At 42.4% G+C, this 27,044-nt stretch overlaps 1 protein-coding gene across 1 annotated transcript in view; it reads right to left on the reverse strand.

Annotated features, from left to right (window-relative positions):
* Positions 1-27,044, reverse strand: part of SCFD2 (sec1 family domain containing 2) — a 387,294-nt gene that overhangs the window by 339,200 nt on the left and 21,050 nt on the right. The window contains exon 2 of the mRNA XM_019552868.1: positions 24,237-24,405. Coding sequence (XP_019408413.1) covers positions 24,237-24,405 — 169 coding nt within the window. The remainder of the gene's footprint in view (positions 1-24,236; positions 24,406-27,044) is intronic.

Below are 27,044 nucleotides of genomic sequence, written 5' to 3' on the forward strand. Positions count from 1 at the left end.
AGGGAATATTACCATACAAAGGTTTTTGGTTTGTTTGTTTGTATTTTTTTTTAAGTTTCACCAAGTTCTTGACTTAACTCAGCTTAACTCTCAAATCTACATTATGGATGGATGAATTTATGAGGTGGAGTATATATCTAGTCTGTCTGCTGTGATCAAACCAATATTCTATATGAGTTCACAACTTGCCAAACCCACCAGCAAAACCATATCTTTAGCTTTATCAAAGATTTCCTGCAACTCAGCATTCTGTAAACTTGCAAAGACAAACATCTTAATCACAATCCTACTTAACATTGATCTTACAAAAGTGAACTCAAATGTACAAACACAAGGACTTCCTAGGCTTCAGAATGCCAGAAAGTTTAGGATGTATTTCAAGACTGGCAAAAAAACCCTTAATTTCCTAGGCTGCGTGAGATGTAACCTAGCCGTCTAAGGAATAATGTACCTGGAAAAGAAAATATTTCAACTCGGCTTATGGCATCCTTCAGCTTCAGTGAGGGGCCCACTGATAAAGATTTTTTTGGCCAATACCAACGGCCAATTACTAACAAGATATATCAGCCAATACGGATCTGATTGCTGATATGCAGCCTGGCAGCTTGAAGAGCAGCATCCAGCTGGTAAGTCTGTTGAAGGGAACGGGGTGCGGGGAGGGAAGGAACATGGGCAGGCAGATCAAGGCCCCAACAGTGAGGGAGGGAGTGAGGCTGGGGGGAGGGGCAGTCGGCTTGAGCTGTAGGGTGGAGCTACGAGAGGCTCATCCAGGGGGTGCAGAGCGACTCCTGCCACTGCGCACACCCCTGGGAAAGGCATAGGGGGTGTGTGGGTTTCCCCCCATAGCTGGGGCTATGGATGTCCCTCGGTAACCTGCCTCCCAGTGCCACCACCATCTGCCCCAAGTGCAATCCCAGCCCAGCTCGCCTCCCCTGCCGAAAAAAGCGCTGCACCGCCCCCACCCTGATGCAGCAACCTGTCCTCACCCTGCACACAGATCCAGGGTGCAAATGTCTTCTATGCTTGCCCCGGGGCTGTGTGTGGCAGTGGGAGCCCCGCACTAGTCACTCACGGCTCCATTCCACATCCCACACCAGCTGAGCAGCATCTACCCCTGCTCCTACCCCACTCCCTCCCTCACTGTGGGGGGGGGGGGGTCTCGATCTTCCCCCCCATGTTGCTTTCCTTCCCTTTGCTCCTTCATACCAATAGGCTTACCACCCAGACATTGCTCTCCAAGATCTGGCTACATGAATGCTGGAGCTGCGTTCATGCATGCAGCTTTTATTGGCAACATTGTTGGCCACATCAGCCAAAAAAGCTGATTACCGATAACGTCAATTTTCCTTTTATCTATGCTGATACAATAGAGACTGATGTATCATTGTACCTCTAGCTTCAACAGTAACAATGACAGTCAATGGAGTTAGTGTGTACCAACTCAAGGCAATAAAAGTAACTAGAAAACAATGGAAATAAAAATAACCTTGGGAAGATAATGCACATTTTAGCAGCAGTCAGACACATATGGCATGACAACATCACCTTTTAGAATGAAAGCAAAAAGAACTCATAATTTGTTATAAGTCTATGGTTCAATACCCATTTTTATTTGGGCAGGTAAGCAAAAAAAGCACTTAATATTCAGGCATAACACTTCAGTGTTCCAATCTGAGCTAAAAACATTAAAAGAGTTTACTTGGCAAAAAAAGCATAAAAGATAGTATATACTGCTTGTTAGAGTTCCCAGAGAACATTTAAGTTTTATTTGTGATACAATTTATTGGTTTTGCTCTTTAAAAAGAGATACAAACAAAATTAAACAATCCCTTAAATAAATGGCATAATGAGGTGAAACGCTAAGAAGTACAGTATTTCATTAAGTTAAACAAAACTAAAGTCGAGCAGTCCAGTGAGTGTTTCTACAGTAATTTAGTGAATAAGCTACTCACCATCTTTCTGGACTGTTTAGTTTAGCAGTTCCCAAAACCATTAATATTCACTTGAACCCATAAACTTCAAGGTCAACTAAAGGTAAAACACAAGGAAACCAGATGATGTAAAGCACTTGACTGGACTAAGTCGTGAGCCATTATGGAAGATTTTGTGGTCCTTTATTTTCTTCCCTCTCAGGAATATCAAAAGACCAGGAAGTTAACTATATAGGCTAGTAGTACGAGAATTCATAATTCAGTGCATCTGGAACACCGTTAGTGGTACCTTTTAATTACATACATTAAGAAAGCTAATAATAGTTCAAAAATGTGTTGGCGTTCTCAAGGAATTCTACCATCAGAACTACATGCTACAGGAACAAAAAATACAGATGAATAACACTAGCAAAAATATAAAATTAAGATGACAATGTCACTACCTTTTTTGCACATGTAAAACACAGTATGAATCTCTAGGACTACACAAACAACATCATAACCAGCATATGTCCAATAAGCAGTAGCACCTTTCAAAAAGTAATTAAATGTGATCATTTACCTGGAAAGGATGCCAAGCTTAAAAAAAATAAACTGAACAAGGCAGCATGAGAATCTGTCTACTTAAAAGCTACAGAAAAATTAAGTTATTAAAAAGGAGACCATAATCTCCTTAAGGAGGGGACTGTCATCTATGAAGCATTGTATGGAGTGTAACACAAGAGGGACTCCCTTCTCTGTTAAGCCACTAATGTAACACCAATATAAATAAATACAAAAGTAAATTTAGTATGAAAAAAATATCCATTACAGGAAACACCACACTTATCTTATTTCTCATATCAGGGCATTTAAACTTTAGGCTCTTGGCTTGTATTCAGGGGAGATAAAGAAAGTAATGTGCTTTCTTTGTTTACACATCCGAGGCCTCTTCTATCTGGAATGTAAGACCCATCTACTTTGCCCTCACTGAAGCAATTTGTAACTGCAGCACAACCTTATTATAACAATCCCTGTTTATAACAAGCCTCTCCTTGTAACAATCACAGCAGCAGAAGCTGAGTTTTTCATTACTGCAATGGAGCAATTTGACTAAACTTATTACTGCAAACATGCTCATTTAATGGAATTTTCTCTCAGCCAAGGTTCAAATCTACTCTGCCTTCTGCCTAACACGGCTAACTACCTCTCTTTTCATAGATTTCATAGACATTAGGGCTGGAAGAGACCTCGGAAGGTCATCGAGTCCAGCCCCCCACCCAAAGGGCAGGAAGTCAGCTGGGGTCATAGGATTCCAGCAAGAAAGATAAGCATCCAATTTGCTCTTGAAAGTGTTGAACGTAGGTGCTTGAACCACCTCCGATGGCAGGCTGTTCCAGAGCTTGGGGGCTTGGACAGAAAAGAAATTCTTCCTTATGTCTGTCAAAGATCAAAGTCTTTGATTTCAGATGCCGATGGCCAAAAGGTCAGATGGCAAAAGGTCAGAGGCTAACACAACAAACTCTGTAATTGTAGTCTCACACTATTATTTTTTGGTTTGTAACAGTGCTGCATATACACACCCCTATCTGTGCCTCATTTCAAATCGACTGAGCTTCTCATACGAGAGAGAGAAACTGACCTTGACAGCCCAGCATGAAAGATAAAGTACCTATAGTAACGAGATTAGCTGACTTCAATGAAGTTGTAAAATTAATTAAATATACTATGCGCGCCATCCTTTGACCAAACAGAACCAGCACCACCCAAGTAAAAATAACCCCCCTCTTTTTATGAAACCTGAGCAAACAAAGAGAGCACAAGTGCCAACTCATTAATTATTTATGATTAGTGTATAGTAATTGGTCACCTTCGCCCAATATAAACTTTGAAAGAACTTCCGCCCAAAGCAGAGAACGGAGAACTGTGTATACACTCAAGAAGAACAGATCGTGCACAACGAATGTTATCTATCCGCCTATGTTTTTTTTTTTTTTTTCTGGCGTATCCCTGTCTTGCCGGCCCGTCTATCTCTCTATCTTTTGTCTCAGTCCCATAGAGAACTATTAAAATGACATTGTACTGCTTAAAAAGAACTGGCACATGCTTAAAGCTTCAGCTCTAAGCAGCATAATATTTTTGTAGTGCATTATGCAAATGCCCACTGGAAGCTATAAAACTCCTTGACTAGTCTCTCTTCTGCAGTTCTCTGCACCTTCCCCAATGCCATTTCAGTGCAGAGAACATGATCTTTGAACTGATTCATTAAGCCACTCACTATCTTCTCATACCTTAAATCCCATACCCTAGGCTGGATCTGGACCATGGAGCTCCTCCATGAGCCACTGTATCTTGTGTTTTTATAAAACCCTCAGGCCATTTAGCCTGCATGGAGTACTCCATCAAGAAAAGAGGATAACTAGGTAGGTATTTCTAATACAAGAAATCTGACCAATGTGGAGGAAAAAAAATCCTAAAAACAAGTGTGAGGTCAACTTTAGTTGGTGACAGAAAGGAATAAGATGCAAATCATAATTTGTACCTTGCATTTCTTCTTTAAAATGAGGTAACATAGAAAATACTATTCAAATTACACCAATACTCCACAAAATTAGTTTCCTGTTTCTAACAGTGGACACTATAATGTTTCAGAGTAACGTGGAAAGATGATTATGGAAAACTTGATTATACTTTTTTTTTTTGCCTTTGTCACAATGTTGTCCTATACACACAGACACACACAAATATACACACGTGCGCGCCAAAAGAGATTACCCCTTATACCTACGATGGAGGAGAAAGCAAATGGCTCTACTCCTCTGATGTTGACCTTTTCTTGAAGTCAGCCTGAAGGCTAAAGTTTGATAAGTGTTAAGCAGCTTAGCCTAAATATTAGGGCTGTGCAAAGCTTGAGTCGCTGATTTGATTTGGCGGACAGTCAGCCCGATTCGGTGACCGAATTGCCAAATCCAAATTGAATCAGGAGACTAATCTCTCCAAATCAGAACCCTCTGAATTGATTTGGAGAGATTCAATGCTTCAGACACAGACACAGCTTTAAATGTTTTTTCTACATACCTCAAGGTACCAGGTGGCTCACGAACACTGAAATGCTGGGGCGGATGGAGCATCCCATGGGAAAGCGGGGGATCCCTAGCGAGCTCCGCAGCAGACCCAGCAATGGATCAGAAACACCTCCAATAAAAAACACCTCCAAAAACATTGTCTCCTTTACTTAGGGGTATAACTTCAGTCCTGTCCAAGTTTCAACCAATTGCCTTTTATTCCAATAAAGTGATTCTGTAAATGTTTTAGACATGCATGCTGCAAGACAATCTTGTACAGAATGCCAGACTGAGTTATTACAGAAGTCAACTTAATTGAAAGCTTCTGAGTGAGATTTTGTACAATACAAGGTATATCAGAACCCTTGCCAAAAAACTCTTTAAAAAGTGCATTAAAGGAGTTACTTGTCACAGATTTCAATGTAGTTTCTGGACAAGGTACGTGAATTATGTTAAAAATAAATTCTGATCCTTATGCCTGTGTTACCTGGGAATTCTATGTGTAACTTAATAGGTTATTTTAGAGTATTCTATTCCATGTTTTAAAACTATTGCATAAGTTTAGTTTAAATAGAACCAATTCCAGTGAAAGAATAGTTAGTAATGAGGTGCTGACAACTGAATCTGTATTCAGAGGTTGTATCAGAGTGCCAAATCCATTTTTACAGATGCACTGGTAGTTATCCAATAGATGTCTTTGAGGCATGTAAAACCAATATATTTGGGCTCAATTTTTTTTTTGCAGCAGAAGTGAATAAACTGGAAATGTTAATGAAACAGTTTTAAATTTTATTTTATTCCATTTGTGTCAAATAAAGAACAGAAATTCTGATCTACTGGAATGCCAGGAATTCCCTTTCCCATGACTGTTTTCTGTTTGCAAGGCTACCTTGCTGTACATGATCCTTTGATCTCTTTCCAGTCCTCTGGCCTTAAACCCAGACTTACCAAATAACCTCCCAAGTAGGGATAAATTCCATCAGGGACGAAGAAACTGCTCCAAGGATTTAATGTACAGGGATGGTTCTTCATCACACCAAGAAGGATAATCTTTTTGCTATAAGACTTAAGTATAATATTTTTGTGATACTAAATTGTTAATACAGTTAGATGCAATCTCTTTATTAAAATAGCCATCCTCAGCATATAGGTTTAAATATTGCCTACCCACCAAAGGGAAGAATTAATCTCAGTCAAGCTTCACAAAGCAAGTTCTATTGTATTGAATTTAAGTACAAATGTGAAAATCCTCAGTTGATGTAAATCAGCCCATTTATGCCCCTCACCCCAGCTGAGGAGCTGACCCAGTGCATTTAAACTTTAATTTTCGCAGTTCCTTTTTGTACATCTACTTCTTACCCTCAGCACAAACCATCACCAGTTTGGTCTTTTGCAAACTTTGTGTGTTCACTTCCCGGCATGAAAACTGGACTAACAGCTATTCTAAAAGAAGAAAACCCTAGCTTCAGGACTTTAATTTTTATAACTAGCCCTTTTAATTCTCAATCTGATCCAACAGAGATCATTATCCCACTATACAACTTCATAAGGCAGGAGTGGGCAAAATGGTGGATCTGGCTGGTGGCTGGACTCTATTTCCCAGCTGCGGCTGGTGTCCATGGAGACCCCAGGAGTGGCAGGGCCGTGAATGTGCAGTGCAAGGGTTTCCATACAGACTGGCCCTGGCTGCGCTGGCAGGGTGTGTAGCAGCGTGGGGAGCTGCTCTGGCGCCAGAGCGGGGATCTTGCAGTGGTGACAGCGTGATCTGGACCTGAGGCAGAGTCACAATCCACTGCCTGCACACCCCTGCCCAGGGCGTGTGGGCAGCAGATCACAGCTTTGCCTCGACTCTGGACTACACTGTCACAGCCTCAAGATCCCAGCCCTGGATCAGCTCCCCACTCCCAGCCACATGCCTTGCCAGCAGTGCTGGGGCTGATTTTCATGGAAACCCTGTCCCGGACTGCACAGCCCCACTGCTCCTGAGGTCTCCACAGAAACCAGCCATAGCAACATGGCCAGGGACTGCTGGGAACTGGAGTCCAACGTGGCCCCGATTCAGCCCAAACTTTGCCCACCCCTTGCAAAAGGTCATTCACTATTCTGGAAAATCTCTCATGACTGACCATCTGACTTACTTTCTACTACCAAATGAGTGAAACATGAAATTTTACCCTATTCCCAACATCTCTGGATTTTAAACATAATTATTTAATACTGACAATCTATTTCAGGGAAGATATTTCCTACTGAGCAATTTTGTTCTTACGCCACCTCAACACTATCCACAGTTAAGAAAAAAAAGAGAGAGTAAAAGGGGCTTCTACAAGAGAAGGAGGAGGGATGGAGAGGATGCTGTCTCATATCCACAGTCTCCTCACTACAACAAAAGTTTAACCCATTTTATCACCGCTTCTGCTGACCTGCTATCCCACTCATCAACGTGCTGGCTTTGAACTATCATGGCAAGAGTGGTCCCTGCTAAACAGGTTCAGGATAGGCCAAAGCCCGTACGCAGCCAACTTATACCACTGGGGCCTCAGTGCTAACCCACTGTGCACCTTGGAGAGATGTAAACAATGCCGCACATCACCGAGGGGCCCCCCTCTACAAACTCAGAGGTGGAACTTTGAACTCACCTAACAAGGAGGGTGTTACTTGGTTTTGTGGATTTGCAGTCACTAAATAAATAAATAAATAAATAAACAAACTGCTTCTGGGATAAGTTTTTGAAGCCAAGACACAGCCTCATGTCAGTAACACGTCCTGCAAGTTTCCTGTCAAGTTTCATTTCCTTTTCTTGAACTGGATACCTGGAGCTTGGGCTTAAAAAGTTGAGCAATGGGAGTGTTACATTCCATCATAATGTTGCTATTTTTCACAATTAAAAATGGTTTAACACTTTTTTGTTATTAAAAACAGTTGGGGAACAACTTAAGCGAGGCCTAAAAAGTCTGCCCTCTCACAGCAAATAAAAGTCTTTCCTGGTAAAGTACCAAAGTTTTCCAGAGTTTATGCTTTCCTACCAAAAAAAAAAGCAAAGCAAAAAACAAATCTAGACTTTATGGTTGCAATTAGGATTTTTCTGGACTGGACTAAGTGATACCCAATGCGGTACAGTCATCCAGTCTGCATAAAGATGGCTCCCGTGCCTTTGCTGCTGCTGCTACACAAAGCTTAATCTGAACTAATTTACATTCTGCCTTACCTGTGCTGCTTCAGCAATTTTTGCTCCTACGACTAGGAACTGCTACTGAATGCAGCATAAAAGAGGATAAGAATGATTTTGAATCATAGGGAAGTAGGGCTGGAAGGCAGTAGTACAATGATGTCGCTTGGCACCTGGGGTAGCTACCACACACAGAGCAGTGGTGACTTCTGGCTGCTGCTGTTGGCTGTAACCACAACTGAGCAATCATGCCATTTTTTTCCCCACCCTTCCCCCGTCCCCAGCCCCACACACACAAGGTCAGAACCCAAGTCAGCTATCCCGGTTACCCCCCCACCCTCCTTGGTTATGCCAGGGACCTCATAGAGGTCACCTAGTCCAGCTCAGTGCTTAAGACAGGATCATCTCCAACTACACCATCTTAGACAAGTGTTTGTTCAACCTGTTCTTGAAAATTACCAGGGATGGAAATTCTACAACTTCTCTAGGTAGCCTATTCTAATAGTCAGAAAGTTCCTTCTAAATTTCCTCTGCTGCAGCTTGAGGCCATTGCTCCTTGTCATGTCCCCTACAGCCAAAGAGAAAAACCAAATTCCAATCTCCCTATAACCTCTCCAACCTCTTCAGGTATTTAAGGACCATGTTCAAATCCCCACTTCAGTCTTCTCTTCTCCAGATAAAAGAATTCTCTTTCAGCCTTTCTTCCTAGGGGATGCGTCTCAGCACTCTAATCGTTGTTTGTGAGTTAGGCTTCTTTCACTCTGTATACATCCCTCTTGAAGTATGAGATCCAGTACTCTTGTTGAAACTGGACACAGTACTCTAAATGAAGCCTCACCAGTATTGAATACAGTAGAAGAATCACTTCCCTGGATTTGCAAGTGACACACCTGTGAATACAACTCAGTATACTGTTGCCTTATTTTTCGCAACAAGAACACACAGTTAGCTCGTATTCAGTCTGTACTGTGCATGCAATTATTCCATCCTAAGCGCAGGACTTTGCACTCGTCCTGGCTGAATTTCATCCAACTGATTACAGACCATTTCTCCAATCTATCCAGGCTACTCTGGATCCTAGTCCTGCCCTCCAGAGCATCTTAAACTCCACCTGACTTAGTGTGTCATCCAAAATTTCCTAAACATACTCAACCCACTTGTCTAAATCATTAATGAACATGTTGAGCAATACCAGACCACAGGCCAAACCCTGGGGACCTCCTGAAACAGCTTCCAAACTAGACATTGAGCCACTGAGGACAACTTACTCAGTATGATGATGCAACCAGTTACATATCCACTTTACAGGATGTTCATCTAGTTTGCATTTCTTTAGCTTGTTAATAAGGTCTTGGGAAACAGTGTCAAAACCCTTGCTAAAGTCAAGGTATACACCACATTCAATGCTCTCCTCCCATCCATAGAGCCTTAATCGTAGAAAGAAATCAGGTTCATCAGGCATGACCTACTCTCGGTAAATCCTTGCTGAATGTTCCTGTTCATCTTGATCTCTTCTAGGTACTTCACAATAGATTTATTGAGGACCCACTCCACAATCTTCCCAGGCATCAAGGTCAAGGCTGACTGGTCTGTAATACCACAGATCCTCCTTCTTCACTTTCCTAAAGATGGTCACAATGTGTCTTTTTCCAATCACCTGAGACCTACATAAATTTTCAAAGAGGACAGCCAATGGTTCAGAAACTGGCTCAGCCAATTCTTTCAGTACCTTAAAGTGTATCCTACCCAGCCCTGCTGACTTGAAAGCATCTAGTTTCTCCAAGCAATCGATAACCTGTTCTGCCACTACTCTAAGATACTCTACTCTAAGCTCGACTCCCTCCCTACCTGTGCTGTCAGCTGTACTTATTCATCTGGTAGCAACCCCTATCTGTGAAAACTTAAGTATAAAAAGACATTATATACTTCAGCTTTTTCTGCATTATTCATAACTAGACTGCCTTCTGCATTCCATAAGGCGTCTATAGGTTTTTTAGTCTTTGTCTTCTGACACACTTGGAGAATCCCTTTTCATTGCCTTTATGTCCCTTGACAGTTCCATCTCAAATCATGCCTTGATCTTCTTAAATTTTCTCCTGCACTCTTATACTCTTCCCTAGTACTATGACCAAATGTGTACTTTTTGTAGCATTCCTTTTTGAGTTTCAACCTATTGAAAAGATTGCTGTCTAGTCAGGCTGGTACTGTGTTGCACTTCCCAGTCTTCTGTTGCATCAAGATAGCTTGCTCCTATACCTTTAATACAGCCTCCTTAAAGCACAGCCAGATCTCCTGGATGCCGTTTCCCCTCAAAATTTACCTCCAGTATAAGTATCAGTCTGCTCCATTTTGGGACAGCAGAAAAGGCAGACACTGAAGTTTTCAGTAGGAACACGAACCCACAGAGCAGAGGCTGGTGGAGGGTTGGAAGGAAGTTCACAATCCACCTAAGAAAGGTGGGGAAGTGCCCTCATCTGGACACTGTCCCTGCCTTCATGTTATGATAAAAGATTAAATTAGATGTTTGTGGTGAGGAGGGAGCAAGAATATGGCTGTGTCTACACATCACTGTACAGTGCCTCTGCTATGGTGCCATGCTTTAAGCATGGTGCAGAATGGGTGGTTTCAGTGCTGTGTGCACAGCGCACAGTTAAATGCCAGGGGAGCACATCACTATGGCAACATAGCTGGCAATCACATGTAGACACATGTGATTGTTACATCGTGGTACTGCACTGAACAGCAATGTAGCATATAGCTAGCTGCCACTGGGTGGCGTGTAGATGTGCCCCCTAAGTAGCTGCTAAAAAAAGAGGAAGAGTCTAATTATTGAATAGTATCCACATGTGCACAGCACAGAACACAAGTATATTCCCATGACTACATCAGTTGTAAGAGACTGAAATTCAATTTGTACTCGCACTCTACTGTGGTACTCGAGTATAAGAGCCAGCTAACAATTCCTGGTATAATGAGCATTATTATCATTGTATCACTACATTTTGAAATGGAAGGGTACTTAATAATCAACCAGAAGTATTAACCAGATGGCCACATATGCTAAAATATAAGAACAGAGGCCAGCTGGGGTTTTTTTTTTTTTTAATGTCTATTAAGTGTTCCTGCTCTGCAAACTCAAGAATCTCTAAACATTTTCTAAAAGAAAATATTGTTACCACACTTGGAAAATGACTACGGTCCAAGGAAAACACCCTAAACAATTCATATTAGAAATAGTGTTCACCCAGGGTTGCTACTAACAGAGAGGGAAAAGGGATTTTCCATAGTTTTCAAGAAGAGTTGCTATAGTTTAGGTATACTAATATATAAAACATGATATCCTGTAAATAAATCCATTAGCTGTATATAATTTCTTTCTCTCTTTTTGAAATCAGAAATACATGTCCATCATATATCCAAAAGTCAAAGTATTAAGAGAGGAGCAAAAATACATTCCTAAACTTTTATTTCTTAACTTTTAAAAGTAAAATGAAGTATAAACAAAAAAGATAAAGACTTATCAAACTCAGGCAGTGATTTTAAGTGCCTAGCATGACATATTTTCAAGGAGTTCCAGTTTTTAGAAAGTGCCAAGAATATTTGCCACAAACAAAAAAAACCAATCTCCTTTAGGCATCTAAATTTGGGCACCCAAAAATCACTCAAAATCAGTTTCCCACCTTCAAACAAGCTGATTGAGAAAGGGTAGGCAAACATTTCCTTATGAATCCAACACACTTACTTTCAAGCAGAATGAATTACAGGTTGCAAAGTGAGCAGGCTTTCAATGGCACAGTAGTCGCAAGTTCTGACTAAATGAGGGAAACCAAATTTATAGAAGAGATTAAATTAAACTGCAACTTTCTCTACTGCTACTTGTAGCAAAAAGCCAGAATTACAATGTATCCATCTCTGAGACATCAATAATTATCTATCTTGGAAAGACAAAGGAAGAAAGGCATAACCCACTACTGTTATCCAAGAAAGAGAAACCAACACCCTCCAGGCCTCATGCCATTTTAAGTGCATTCACAGGCAATCCATCTACTGGACAAATTGCAAAAAAAGGAACCTTTTTTGAACAATCTGGATGAAAATCTTTTAAGATGTCTTTCATGCTTTTGCTTCTAGTTCACAGCAACTAGACAGTCAACCTGTTGAGGTTTATTTTGGGCCCCAATTTACCAAGAACAGAAGAAAACCCCTCATTTAATTTCTGAGGCTCTTAATTTATTCCATTTTCAAGATTAATTATGGGGATTTTTCCTGTTGATTTTCATGTGCATGACTAAATTCTAGGGGGAAATTTCTGGAATAGATTAAATATCACCTCAATTTAAGGACAATAATATTATATTGGGACCCTCAGAATAATTATCTGTCCTAAACCATATTCCTTATGTTGATACCAGTTTTGACCAAAGGGGGATGGGGGTAAGTGGGTAGCAGAAAGAAGTCTCAGAAAAAAAAAGAAAATTATCCAACTGTATCCCATATATCCATTCATCAACATTATGAACTTAGCATAGCATTTTGGAGCCTTTAATGAAGATTTCTTCTCTAGGTGGATGCATCTTAAGTTGCTGAAAAAGACAGTAAAAGGAGCTGAGTGGTTATGTGGATTCATCATAAAGTAATATAAATAAAACCCAACAGCCTGTTGTCCACTTTATCCTGAAAAAACAAAAAGACTGCTAGACTCAAATCATTCTAAAAAGTTTTTCCTCTTCTGCCTTGCCTTCTATGCAACTTGAGGGCATAAATGAAATGTTTGTTTTGACTGACTCCACAGAAGCCAAAGGTAATAGTTTCGGAAGTAGTTCGTTTCAGAGCTGAAAAAATAGCTGTAGCTTTAAAACTTTCATTAAACAGACTGAAAGCACAGACAGTATGTGTAGGGGGTACAGAAGCAGGGAAAGGAAAGGGAAGAAACTTCAACCCATAGACGGCTGTTCACTTTGCTAGAACTTTGACTACTCTGGATGCCAATCAACAGATGAGAGGCAGGTCTTTAGTAAGGGCAAGAAATTAAGCTGGGGACCTTCAATGCCAAAAAGTTATTTAGACAATGAACAACATTATAAATTCAGGTATGGACCTAACCTAAGGATTTCTGTTCAGTATCCATGGGACACAAGAAGATGATGCCCTGAAAAAAATCATCAAGGATAGGAAAATAGTGAGTAGGCACTGGCTCCAAGGCCTACCTGGAGTCATTAGGAGCAAAATAAAAGCAAACCTGCCAATTTAGTAAATGGCAATGGTGGTGGTGAGATACCATGTTTCTAGCATTTTGGTTCCCTTTGATTAACCAGCTGCTTTCTTCTGAAAGGCACCTCGCTGCTGAGCAGCAGCAAATACTGACAGAAATCTGAGAAGCATAAGAGACTCTGGATGGCCAAGAGTCTTGCTGCTGCAGTGAGGAACTTCGGTGACCCCTTTGCTCAACACATTGCTGACATGTTTGCCATTACTGCAGAGAAAAAAAATCCAATCTATGTGAATCCACTGACTTCCATAAAACTTCAGCAAAAACTTCTCTCTCTACCAGCTGCTACTCAGCTAATCTAGAGAGGAGGGATGCCAAAAGAATCATTATCTTGCCAGGAATTTGAGTAGTCCGGAAGGAGAATTCAACAAAAAGGTGGGGCAGGACCCTGAGCTCCACATATAACTACATCATCTGAAGCCTTCCAGCAGGGGGAGATGTCAAACAACCAAAAGAGTTACAAGATTAATCTTTATTTTCAAAGTTTGGGACAGAGACAGGAAGTTCCAGTAGCACTAGACTGATTAAGAATAAAGCATGTCCAAGGGATAAGAGACTAGGGACCAATGGAGAGCAGGAGAGATGCTTTACAGTAGTAAAAGAACTTTGGTAATCATCATGTGGTTTACTTTCCCCATGTCATTCAACTATCAATCAACAAATCCTGTTAGATATCACCAGCTGATTTTCTTATTATAATCATCTAAGGGTAAAGGTATCAGATGGAGAAACTTTATTCTAATGTATGCAATTGAAATCCTCAGCTCATTCAAAAATAGGGAAGTTTTGCATTATTTCCTACTAACCAAAAAAATCTTTTATATAAAAGTCACAAAAGAGATTGTCTCATTTTCACAGTTCTTCCCTGATGGCAATGTCTAAACTGACATGACACAAAAGCAAGTAACTCACATAATACATATATAATTTTTAAAAGGTCTCTTAGAACAACAACAAAAAAAGATTTCAGTGCATCATTTAATCATTTTCATAGCAATAACAAAAAAACCAAAAAAAACCAAAATAGGGCTGGAATGAACCTCAGGAAGTCATCTAGTCCAATCCCCCACAAAGCAGGATGACCCTTGCATAAACTGTTCCAGACAAGTGTTTATCTAACCTGCTCTAATAAACTGCCAAGGATGGAGATGCTATATAACCTTTCTATATAACTTGTTCCAATGCTTCAACTTCCCTCATTGATAGAAAGTTCTTCCTAATAACCAATCTAAATGTTCTATGCTGCAATTTAAAACAATTACTTCTTGTCCTGTCCCCTGCAGCCACAGAGAACAGTCTATCACCATTCTCTTCATAGTCACCTTCATGTATTTGAAAAAATTTATCAAATCCCCTCCTTGGTCTTCACTTCTCCAGACTAAATAGCCACAGTTCTTCCAACTTTTCCTCTTAAGTCTCATTTTCTAGACCTCTTATCATTGTTTTTCTTCTCTTCCCAATTTGTTTTAGTTTTTCTTGAAGTACAGTACCCAACACTGCACACAGTATGCAAGGTGAAGTCTCCCCAGTGCTGAATAGAGAGGAAAAAATCACTTCCCTTGGCTGGGAGGTGATACAGCCAGAATATTTTTGGCTTTTTTCCCCCCCCTTCTGTCTGCCCCATGACAACAAGAAACTGTTGGCTCCTATTCAGCAGTCAGTCATTCTCTAGTTTTTGTTTGTACATCTGACTGTTCCATCCTAAGTGAAGGACTTGCACTTGTCCTTACTAAATTTCATTAGATTAATTTCAGACATTTTTACCAGTTTAAATCAAGGATAATCTGAATCTTTTTAATTTAAAGGAAATTGTCCCTCCAACATTAGTTCTTCATTAAAAGAAGAAAGTGCAGTATATAAAACAACATCCTACCATGGAAATGAATGATAAACTTATTTCCATTTAAAAAAAACGCTGACATAAATTTGAAATTTCTTTCATGCATCTTCTTTGTCTGGTCCAACATGAAATAACAATTAAGCCTTTCTTCTTGCATTATGTATAACTGGTGGATAATAACAGAAAGACTACATACTGTGGTAGTTCCAAGACAATGTGTTTCATCCTTCCCCAAAAATACATTCAGTTCAGTTTTGTGGATGATAATGACAAGTACTGTAATATATGGGGGGTGGGGGGGAGGGGAAATAGGGACAGGGAAAGAAAGGGCCTCAATACTTCATTATTAATGTAATCACTTGTACTATAGTAGTAGCCAGAAACCCTTAGAAAACCCTTGCACCACTGCTTACAATCTAAATCAGAGGTAGACAGCTTGTGGCATGCATGCCAGAAGTGACACAAGCAGCCTGTGTGTGGTCCACAGCAGATCAGGAAGGGAACAGAAAGCACACTGGTAGATAGGGTAGGGAACAGAAAGCAGAGCAGCAGATTGGGCAAGAGAAGGGACCGGAGTGGCACCTGTGGAGGGCGTAGGGCTTAATTTGTGGCACGTCAGCCAGAAAGGTTGGTCACAATTGAGCTAAATAGACAAGACAAATGGCAGGAGGGGAAACAGTGATATAGAAATGAAGCAACCTGCCCAAGGTCATACGCAGGCCAATGGAACAGCAAGGATTGTGACTGGTCTCTCCTTCCCTCAAGGACTACTGTCAGTATGTTGACAGACTGCTTCATACCTGCACTCAGCTTACTCCTATTGGTATCTCATGGGCACAGCATGACTATCACAGGATCCATGAGACCACAGATCTGATAAAAAAGTTGAGTTTCTAGACTGTACTTTCTTCCCACTTTAAACTGGAATAATTTTAGTACTTTTTGAGATGTGAAAATTTAGTCACATTAAGATCATGCTATATATGACTGCAGGGAGAGGTCGCTTGAGATGCTTTGGGTCAAGATACAAGGGGGCTCAGGAGAGAGCGACCTGATGGTAGGAATATACTATGGGGCTCCCTACCAAGAAGAGAAGAGCAATCAGGCATTCTCCAGGGAACTGACTGAGGCAGCCGGCACTAAAGACCTGACTGTTATGGGTGACTTCAGCTACTTGATATCAGTTGGGAAGACCATTCAGCCAGCTCCAGCAGGTCAACCAACTTCCCGGCAGCTATCGATGACCTATTTTTGACAGGCTGCGGAAAGACCAACCAGGGGTAAAGCCATTCCGGACTTGGCGCTGACCAAAGGGGAAGACAGGGTAGGCAACCTAAAGATTGGAGGTACTCTGGGCGACAGTGACCATGACCTAATTGGGTTCACCATCCACTGAAAGCCTGGGAATTCAGCCAGTAGAATGGAAGTCCTAGACTTCAGAAGGGCAGACTTTGGTAAGCTCAAGAGTCTAGTTAGAAAGACCCTCTGCAGCCAGCAACTGGATGATTTAGGAGGTCAAAAAGAGGCCATCCCAATGTACTCAAAAAGCGGGAAACGGACCAAAAGACCTGATTGGCTCAACAGTGATATCAGGGAATTTTTGAAAAAGAAAAAAGAGCTATCTAAACAATGGAAAAACGGTTCAGCATCCAGAGAGAAGTACAATCATATGGCCAGGGTCTGCAGTATGAGATGCAGAAAGCCAAGCCAGGCATGGAATTCAAGCTGGTAACCAAAACAAAGGACAACAAAAAGTCCTTCTATAGGTACATAGGAAGCAAAAAATAAACATCAAGCTCCACTGTGGAACCCCTACTGAATTCGGGGGGGAGGCCACATTTGATCCCCACAAGAAGGCAAAGCTCTTAAATACTTACTTCACATTGCTGTTCCTGCAATCAGACAGAAGCTGTTTACCTTTCCAGAGACCCAGGGAATATGGGGAAGACAACAATCTACATTAAATCAGCCCTGAATAGGTGAGGGTACTTTTAGAACATCTAGAAGTGTTCAGGTCTGCTGGGCCAGATGACCTGCATCCGAAAGTCCTGAAAGAACTGGCTGAGCTCATAGCAGGGTCTCTGGCAAAGCTTTTTGAAGAGTTTTGGAACTCAGGAATGGTCCCAAACAACTGGAAGAGGACTAATGTGGTATCTATTTTTAAGAAAGGGAAGTGGGATGACCCTGCAAACTACAGACCTGTTAGTCTAAACTCAGTCTTGGGAAAAATCTTTGAAAAAACTGTCAAAGAGGCTAAACACAATCTTGTAACTGGTGGGGTATTAAGAAGCAACCAGCACAACTTTTTTGAGGGTAGGTCATGCCTAAAAAACCTAGTGTCCTTTTATGACCAGGAAACTAACCAGCTGGACAAGGGACATGAGGTTGACATCATTTATCTAGACTTCAGCAAGGCCTTTGATACTGTTTCCCATGAGATCCTTTCATTTAAGTTGCAGAGTACTGGCCTAGACCAGTCTACAGTGAGATGGGTTGGCAACTGGCTCAGAGCCTGATCCCAGAGAGTTGCAATTGATGGGATGGCCTAATCCTGGAGAGCCATCTCCAGTGGTGTCCCCCAGGGATCTGTGCTTTGGACCATTCTCTTTAACTTCTTTACCAATGACTTGTATGAGGGGGTGGAAAGTGCAATTATTAAAATTTGTGGATGACACCAAACTGTGGGGAAATGCAGGCACATCTGAGGATAGGGTAAGGATCCAGGATGACCTTGACAAACTGGTCCTATGGGCTGAACGCAATCAGATGAGGTTCAATAGGGACAAGTGCCAGGTCCTTCATCTGGGTCAGAAGAACCTTCACCACAACTATACAATGGGTCAACTGGCTGGCACTGTATCTAAAAAGGACCTGGGGGTGACATTTGACCAGAAAATGAATATGAGACAACAGTGTGATGAAGTCGCCAGCAGGGCAAACAGAACTCTGGTGTGCATCAGCCGATGTGTCGCAAACAGATCCAGCGAGGTGCTCCTCCCCTTCTATTTGACATTGGTGAGGCCACAGCTGGAGTACTGTGTCCAGTTCTGGGCACTGCAGTTCAGGAAGGATGTGGATAAGCTTGAAAAGGTACAGAGAAGGGCCACCCATATGATTAGGGGCCTGGAGGATAGACCCTATAAGGAAAGACTCCAGGAACTGGGTTTGTTCAGTCTGAGCAAGAGAAGACTGAGAGGTGACTTGATAGCTGTCTACAAGCATGTCAAGAGTGAACACCAAGATCTAGGGGAGCAACTCTTCAGAAAGGCACCCCCAGGGAGGATGAGGACCAACAGGCACAAGCTAATTGAGGAAAAAATTAGGTTGGAGATTAGGAAAAACTTTGTTTCCATAACAGTATGTAGAATCTGGAACATGCTTCCAGTAGAAGTGGTGCAGTCACCATACTTGGAGGTGTTCAAGAGGAGGCTGGACAAGCACCTTATTGAGCTTCTTTGAACCCAATAACCTCCTGCCCATGGCAAGGGACTGGACTTGATGATCTTACAGGTCCCTTTCGGTCCTTTGATTCTATGATTTTATATCCAAAACAGAAACTCTACACAGGGCCAGCCCATCCGACACTGCGAAACCTGCAGTCGCAGGGGGCGCCCTGTGTCCAGCTGCACGCAACTCCCCCCACCCCCTCACCGCTGCCACTGGCTTCACGTCTGGCCATTTACTACCACCCTCACTGCTGCCACTGGCTTCTTCAGCTGATTGCTCCCCCCGCCGCCACCACTGGCTTCTTTGGGGCAGGGGGCCCCAAAACTATTTCTTGCAGGAGGCCCCAAAAAATTGTGGGCCAGCCCTGATTCTACATGCCTGTAAGAGATAAACATGTGTGCATACCATACATTCACCAGCCAACGCTAATGATGCATCTCACGTTAGAGTTTCCACTGTTCGTAGAATCTAGGGAAAGATTCTGCAAACATGCAGATGGACTGAAAAGTCCAACCAGTCCACGGGACACTATCGTAATGTTTTTATTGCTCTTTTTTCAGCTCCATATAAAAAACACAAGAATGTTGTAGAGTACCATATTTTAAAAATCTTCACTTCAAGGTTTACTGACTCACACCCATCAACAAGATCACCACGTTTTGAGCTTGTTATTTTTACCAATGCAAATCCAGATGATTTAATGACTCCAATTGCTTTGTCAAAAGTGTCTAGACACCTCAGTTCTATTGCTCACGGAACTGCTTTAGGCATAGCAGTCCAAATGTTACATGCCTCGCAGTATATTTTTTCTTCTTTACGGACAAAATGTTTGCAAGAAGTAGCTAATGGCCCATTTTATGTTGTATTAAAAATGTTTATCTGTTGGATAAATGTCTGGTCTTTTTCTGAGCTCTATTTTACCACCAAAATTTATAAATAGGAGAAACTTACAAGCTTTCTAGTTTATGGGAGTGGACAGGCAGGAGTAAGAAAAACAAGCTGTGCTCAGGAAGCCCTTGATATGTGCATAACTAGGAAGCCGCAATGCACTAGCAAGCTGCATATTGAAAACACGTGACAAAATAAGGTTAATAAAAATGGTACAGTTTAAAGAAATATTTTGCACATCACTCACATTACAGAATCATGTAATTCTGTATTTTGTTCTTATTCACCATGCTTCTGTGGTTACAGTAATAGCTTAGGACCTCAGAGGCTTGTGCGCAAGTTCCTGCTCTATCAGACTTCCTACGTAATCTTGAGTTAGTCAGTTATCTTCTCTGTGCCTAGAGTTCCACATCTATAAAATAGGGTAAACAGTACAGTCTGAAGCTATTGCAAGGATAAATACACTTAAAACTGCAAAATGCTCATATTACAGTAGTGTGGGCCATAAGTACCCAAGACAGGGATTTAAAAACAAAATGTGTAAATGGTTCACCAGTGAAAAAAGACTCCAGATATTCTTATGAAGTGGGGATAAGTAGACTCAGAGAACTGCCTTTGTGTTTAGATAAAAGAGGAAAGGGTAGCTGAAATGCCTGGAAAACATGAAAATGTCTCCACATGTTCTACAGCTCATCCAAGTACAATGATGAACAAATGGACTGCTGTCAATATAAACCTTTCATTAACTATATCTACAATTTTGTTTCCTTCATAATAGCATTTCACTCCTCCTATATGCTGCTGACTTTAAAAAGCATGGTTTGTCTGCTCTAAAAGACATGGATAAACACACAATACTGAACCAGGATAAATGTCTTTAGTTCTCTTTCCATAAACATATCATCCTTTATATAAGAAAAGATGCTTGGTCTCTTTTCAACGTCTCTTGACTAACAATCAATTATGCTGGAGTTGCAATGTGTTATTAATTACACTAACGTAACAACTGTTCCTTCAACTTGTTATGCTCTTAATATTAATAAAAACTAACTTTTTTTAAAACCCTGTTCTTGAATTTTTTTCTCCCTCATCAAGAGATTGCCTTAAAAATACAGTATGATAAGAAGCACATGGAATTTACGTTTTCATCTAAATCTTTAAAAGAAGCCCGTTATTTCCTTGGGTTTAAGAAAGAAGAACGCTGCTTTATTTTACCACACCAGCCATAAATTATTCATTAATTCTGTTTGCTAGCTCTGTAAGTGAGCCCAGATGTTTCTACTGGACAAGCATTCCTTAAACGTAGAAAGCTGTGTAGAGAGAGCTGGCCTTTTTCCTCCTCCTTACCCACTGCAAAATTTTCAAATATGACCTTTAAATAACTTAAATATTTCAAAACTATTCTGAATATGGAAGTCTGCATCTGTGAAGTTTCATCACACTCAGAAACTCTGTTCTCAAAACACTGCATAGGAAGCCCTAAGTCTACCTCTGAACCATCATATACTGTATTACTAATCCTCTCTCTCGGAGGTGTTGCCAGCCAGTAAATTAATTGGAAAATTTGCAAGCAGAGAAACACTTGTTCCCATACATTATTTACAAACAAACTGCAGTCCCAAGTTTTTACTTATGGACTAGCATTTCTGAGCCTGCTACCACTAGCAAAAGCCACTGTGCTGAAAAGTGAGTTACCATCAACATAGGTTCGCCCTCTGGACAGGACTATTGTCAGAGATCATAAATCCATCTCTATATTGGAAAAGTACTTCACCATTTTAAACTAGTCAAAATGATTCATGCTTATGTTTATGAACTAAGAGTTAAGAGACAGTCACGTTTAAGTAGAGTGGAAAAACTGTCAGACGTCCATTTTGATGATATCAGATTCTGGTTACCATATTTATTAGATTCCAAGACAAGGTTTTTTCTCCATTCAGTATGGGAGGGAGGAGGAGAAAACCCTTTATCTTGGATTTGGAGTAGAAAGGAGGGGAGGGCAGGAGCAGGACACAGCTACTGCAGCTGTGGCTAAAGCTCTAACCCAGGCTGCCACCCACCACCTGCCCCTAAAGGCCTTTGCCCCCACTGTCTCTGTTCCCACAGCCTGCACTCAATGCCACTTACCCTCAGTTGCAGGGTAAGCCCTCTGAATTCAGCCCTACTCCAGTCTGGGGCATGGAACACATTAGTGGCTCCAACCCCTGCCCGGCCATGCAGCAGCAGTGATAGAGAGTGCAGCCCCAGTCTTGGCTCCAGCTCCAGCTCCGGCTCCAGCTCCAGCTCCAGCTCCAGCTCCAGAGCTGTTGCTGGTAGAAATGATGAAACCTTGCTGGAGCCACCACATGCCCCATGCCCAGCTCAGAGTGGGGCCAGAATCAGAGATGAAACCATGACTGAAGATAACCCGCACAAAAGACAAAAGAGGGTAATGGGAAGAGCGGACTCCTAAAGAAAAAATAAATGCTGTATGCTGAAGTGGGAAAGACTGTCTAGTCCTTTCCAAGATCTCTGTGAGCCTTGGCTTCTCTCAGAAAAGCCTTGCCCCAACATGAAGAGGAGATAAGGTTGAGAGGATAAAGCACGTAACATCTGGCTCCCTTCAGGTGAACTTCCAGAGCACTCTGCTGAGCAGGACTGGTGTAGCTCTCCAAGATAAACAAGTAGTGAGATATATATATATATTAGACATTTACACAGTCCATTTTGTAATGGAAGCAGAAGTAACACAACAGTTCAAATATATACCTACATTTAAACTTCAAATTTAAGTCAGATGCACTATATAAACAAATATCTTTTTATATTTGTTTATATGGTGCTTCTGTTTAGGTCTGAGCTCTAATACATGCAGGCAAGTAAAACCAATGCTTAAAGCTATGTCTTTGAAACAACAAGAGTAATTTAAAAGCATTACCACACAGTGGAAAAACCCACAATGAGAGGTTAGCTAAGTCCCATCTATGCCTAATTGGTTCCCCTCCAGGTGATGCATTTGAAGCCAGAGACGAAGCTGCAAGTCACAAAAAGGCCAGCAAGCAGCAGTTTCACAGACCTACAAAAGCAGGAAGGTACCTATAGAAAACTTGGAGGGGTAGACAACCTGGCTGAAGGTCCCTGTAGTGGCAATTATTTTTGGCAGAGGACCACTTACTGAGTTCTGACAAGCCACCGAGGGCTGCATTTCAGGCAGCCAGGGGCAGATAAATATTAATTATCAAAATTTTTTCGGGGCCCCACAGGCCAGATAGAATGGCCTGGCAGGCTGCATCCAGCCCACAGGCCACATTTTGCCCACCCCTGCTATAGACAGAAACAGCAGCCTAATGCAGAAGAGGTTTCATGACTGTCAGGACCTGGATAACCATCTTTGAGTTTTATCTGGTAGTTCTGGTTTTAAAATTAGAGGTGCACTGAGTCCATATCATATCGGCACCGATAAAAGGAAAATTGACATTAATTGGCAATTGGCTTTTTTTGGCTAATGTCTCTGATAAATGCTGTATGCATGCACACAGCCACAGCATGCACACAGCCAGCCCCATGGAGAGCAGCATCTGGCTGGTAAGTCTGTTGGGGAGGAAGGGGGTGTGGGGCTGATAGAGGCCCCTGTGGTAAGGGAAGGTGTGGGACTAGCGCTAGGGCAGGCACTGCTCAACCATGGCAGGGCACGTCACCGCACAGGATGGAGCCACAAGAGGCTCAACAGGGGGGCACAGGGAGGGGTGGGGGGGCAGATCCCACCGCTACACTCACCCCAGGGGAACCATGGAGGGAGGTGTACCCCCCAGATCTGTGCATGGGGCAAGGGCGAGCTGCTACTGCAGGCAGCACCAGGCTCTTCCCAGCAGGGGAGCTGGACGGGGCTGTATTCAGGCTGAGTGGCAACAGCGCTGAGAGAAGGGACTATAGGATAGCAATAGCCCTATCGCAAATTCTGGGGTGGCCACTGCATCCCCCCATACCTTCCCTCCCAGTGCCGCTGTGGCCCACCCCAAGCACAGCCCCAGCCCAGCACTGCCCCCAGCCCAGCATGCCCTTGCCTGTCTGCTCAAATCTGGGGGTGGTACATGCCTCCCATGGCTTCCCTGGGGTGTGTGCAGCAGTGTGATCTGCCTCCCCCCCATGTCCCTCAGACAAGCCTCTTGCAGCTTCATCCCGCACCCCATCCTGCCCCAGTCGGGCAGCACCTGCCCCAGTCCCAGCCCCACTCCCTCCCTTACCATAGGGGTCTCGATCATCCCCCCCCTCACACCCCCAAGCCCTTTTCCTTGCAACAGACTTACCAGCCAGACACTGCTCTCCAAGCTGCTGAGCTATATATCAGCAATCGGATCAGTATTGGCTGATTTGCCTCTTTAACAATAGGCCATTGGTATTGGCTCAAAAAATCTTTATCAGTACAACCCTATTCAAAATCATAAACCTATCCCAGAGTAAAGGAACTGAAGCTTGAAGCTAGGAGCTGTATTTGGACCACATGCTTTTGTGCATGTATGTGAATGGATTAATACTGCAGACTCCATTTCAACTGTATTTAAAACTAGGTGGAAATCTAGTATCAACTTCAAAGGGTTTTGTTTTCCCCTTTTTCATTAAAGTCTAAATGACTCCTACTTTAAAGAAAAAAATTAAAAGGCAGTTTTACTTCGGTTGTGCCAAGCAGCCTGGTGCTATAATACTGCAACTGTCATCTGGAGTCTGCAGGGCAGTGAGTTCCACCATGTTAACCATCACATCATTCGCATGCCCAGGAAGTTTTGGAAGCATAGAGAGAACCTTCTCTGCCAGGTTGTCACCATGATGACCAACAGCTCCTGGAAAAAAGAAAGAAAAAAAGTTACCATAAGTAACTTTCCTGCTTTTGATATATATACTGGCTGTCATCAGATTTCTGGAAAAGATAATTGCCATCTTTGTATTAATACAGACACTTTTTATGTTGTTTACTGTAAGAGGAGTGAATGTGTGGCTGTCCAATGTTAGTTTACAAACCTCTAAGAATTTCTGAAGAATTAAATTTTAAACACCATTTAACCCCACAATTTTTAAAAAGGTTTGGGGGTTTTGGTTTTGTTTTCAAACTACAACAATCTAATTCTTTAAATAAAGAGAGGTGTTAAGCCATAGCAAGTCTTGCTATTTAAAAAGATAAAAGTAACCAAAGACTTATCATGCTTTTCTTAGATAAGGTTAAGAATAATTAAATGACTATGCCTTCTGAAGCCCTTATTCAGACTCCCCTAAGCTATGTCTATATAGTAAAACGGCACCTTGAAATCCTTTCAGGGGTGCCATAGGGTGCCATGCAATGTTAGCACCGTTAGGTGTGCAAACATAACTCACAAGATAAACCCAGAGATTTCAAACAGGAATCCATGATGTCAACAACATTATGAAGTGTTGTGGTCTGAGTTTTTTGCAATAGAATTGCTCTACTGTTTTTCTATAAACAAATACAAATGAGTGAAAAGTAACAGCTGGCATTTTCCAAGGGGTGCTTGAAGCTGAACAAGGGATATCCTGAGTCTGAGAAGGTAAAGAACCAGTCAGGTAGACAAAACTCAATTATTTAAAACAAATAAGTTTAAAATCAGATTGTATTTAACTTATTTTTTTTCAAATTTAAATTATAATTATGTTTTTCTTTCTAAAAATAAACCAGCTTAAAATGAAATTTGAATTTAATACAGCATAAACTAAGGTAGAAATTTAGTATAATCTGTTAAAATAATTTTAATAAAATATGTTGAGTCAATGAGCTTCTACTAAAAACTCAGGTGTTAAAGGCTGATTTTCTTCTATATAAGGATGGGGGGAAGTATCTAACTTTTGAGGGTCAAGCTTTAAAAATATGGCACAATATATGGTACAAGTTATAACAGTGTTGGTCTAAGGACATAGTCAGACAAGGTTCTTTGGGTAAATCTGGTATCTTTTATTCTGAAGAATTTTTCCAACTAACTGACTTGGTCTAATAAAAGATATCAGATTTACCCAAAGAACCTACAAGAGTCCACGGGTTTTAAACTGATCCCAACAGAAAAAAAACTTCCAGTTAGGACTGGCCCCCAGTGTGAGATGCAAGGGTGAAAGCCCGCTGCGCCCCCAAGAGCTGAAGACCCCCAGTGGACCCTGACTCCCCCCGTGGAGCTGGGAGGTAAGTAGAGACTGCGGTGAGTGGGCAGCAGTTAGTGGCAGGGTGGCAGCTGAGCAGAGCCAAGGAGGGTAATGCCCCCCCCAGCTCCTACTTAGTTCAGCCCCCCAAGGAGCTGCACAGTGTGTGCAAACTGAGTATGCTCTGGGCCCAGTGTGCAAGTTTAGTGGGGGAGAGCATGTGAAAGGGCACAAGGCCCCAGGCAACAAGACCGAAAACCCAGGTACTCTGCAGTAGCCCAGACTACACCATAAAATGGTGGGGAGATGCCATATCCTGAAGAGTCCTGCCTCTCCTCCTGCTGAAGCCCCCTCCCCACCCCCCTGCAACTGAGGCCTCCACCCAGACAGAGGCTATAATTCCAGCCTCCATGCAGATGGAGCCTATGACTCCAAGCTGTGGGGGCTGCCTGGCATGGCTGCCAGCAGCTGGGAATGGGAGCAAGGGCACCCGTTTTTTGGGATATGCTCCCTAGTGAGGTCTCTGGCATGCCAGATGAGGGAGCTCCAGGCAGAGGTGAGCAGGCTTTGTACCATCAGAGCCCAGGAGCAGGAGACTGATGATTGCTACCAGGCCCTTCACCAGGAGAACACAGAGAGAAGTGCACAGAAGCCCATCAGCAGAAAGAAGGAAAATGATGAGACTGACCTGGAGTCCCCTCCTGGAGGTGTCTGGAAGACGACAGCCTCCAGCCCTAAGCTACACAGCACCGGGGCACTCCCCACCCTGGAACTATGCAACAGGTTTGCACTTCTCACAGCTCCAGCATTCATCAGTGGAAGCACTGGCTCTGGAGAAAGGTAGGCAGCCAGCCCTCACAAAGAAAAGATACAAAGTGGTTGTAGTCGGCGACTCCCTACTGAAGGGAACCAAGGGGGTGATCTGTTGTCCTGACCCCATAACTCATGAGGTCTGCTGCCTCCCAGGCACTTACTTTCATCCACAACCCAGATACAGCTCAAAACTTGTCCAGCCCTCTGACCAGTACCCCATGCTCCTCATCCACATGGGCACAAATGACATTGCCAGGAAAAATCCTGGCCAGGTCATGAGAGATTATAGGGCTCTGGGGGCTGGGCTCAAGGGTTTCGGGGCTCAGGTAGTTTTCCCCTCAGTCCTCTGGTTGTGGATCATGCGTACAGGAGGGATAGATGCATAGAAGAAATAAACAGAAGACTCTGGCAACGGTGCTACTGCAGGGGCTTCAGCTTCATAGTTTCTAGGGTCAGAAGGGACCTGAGCAGATCATTAAGTCCAACCCCCTGCCATGGCAGGAAAAAGTACTGGGGTCAAATGACC

The sequence above is a fragment of the Crocodylus porosus genome, unplaced genomic scaffold (genome assembly GCF_001723895.1).
Source record: "Crocodylus porosus isolate Cpor-Errol unplaced genomic scaffold, CroPor_comp1, whole genome shotgun sequence".
Taxonomy (NCBI): domain Eukaryota; kingdom Metazoa; phylum Chordata; order Crocodylia; family Crocodylidae; genus Crocodylus; species Crocodylus porosus.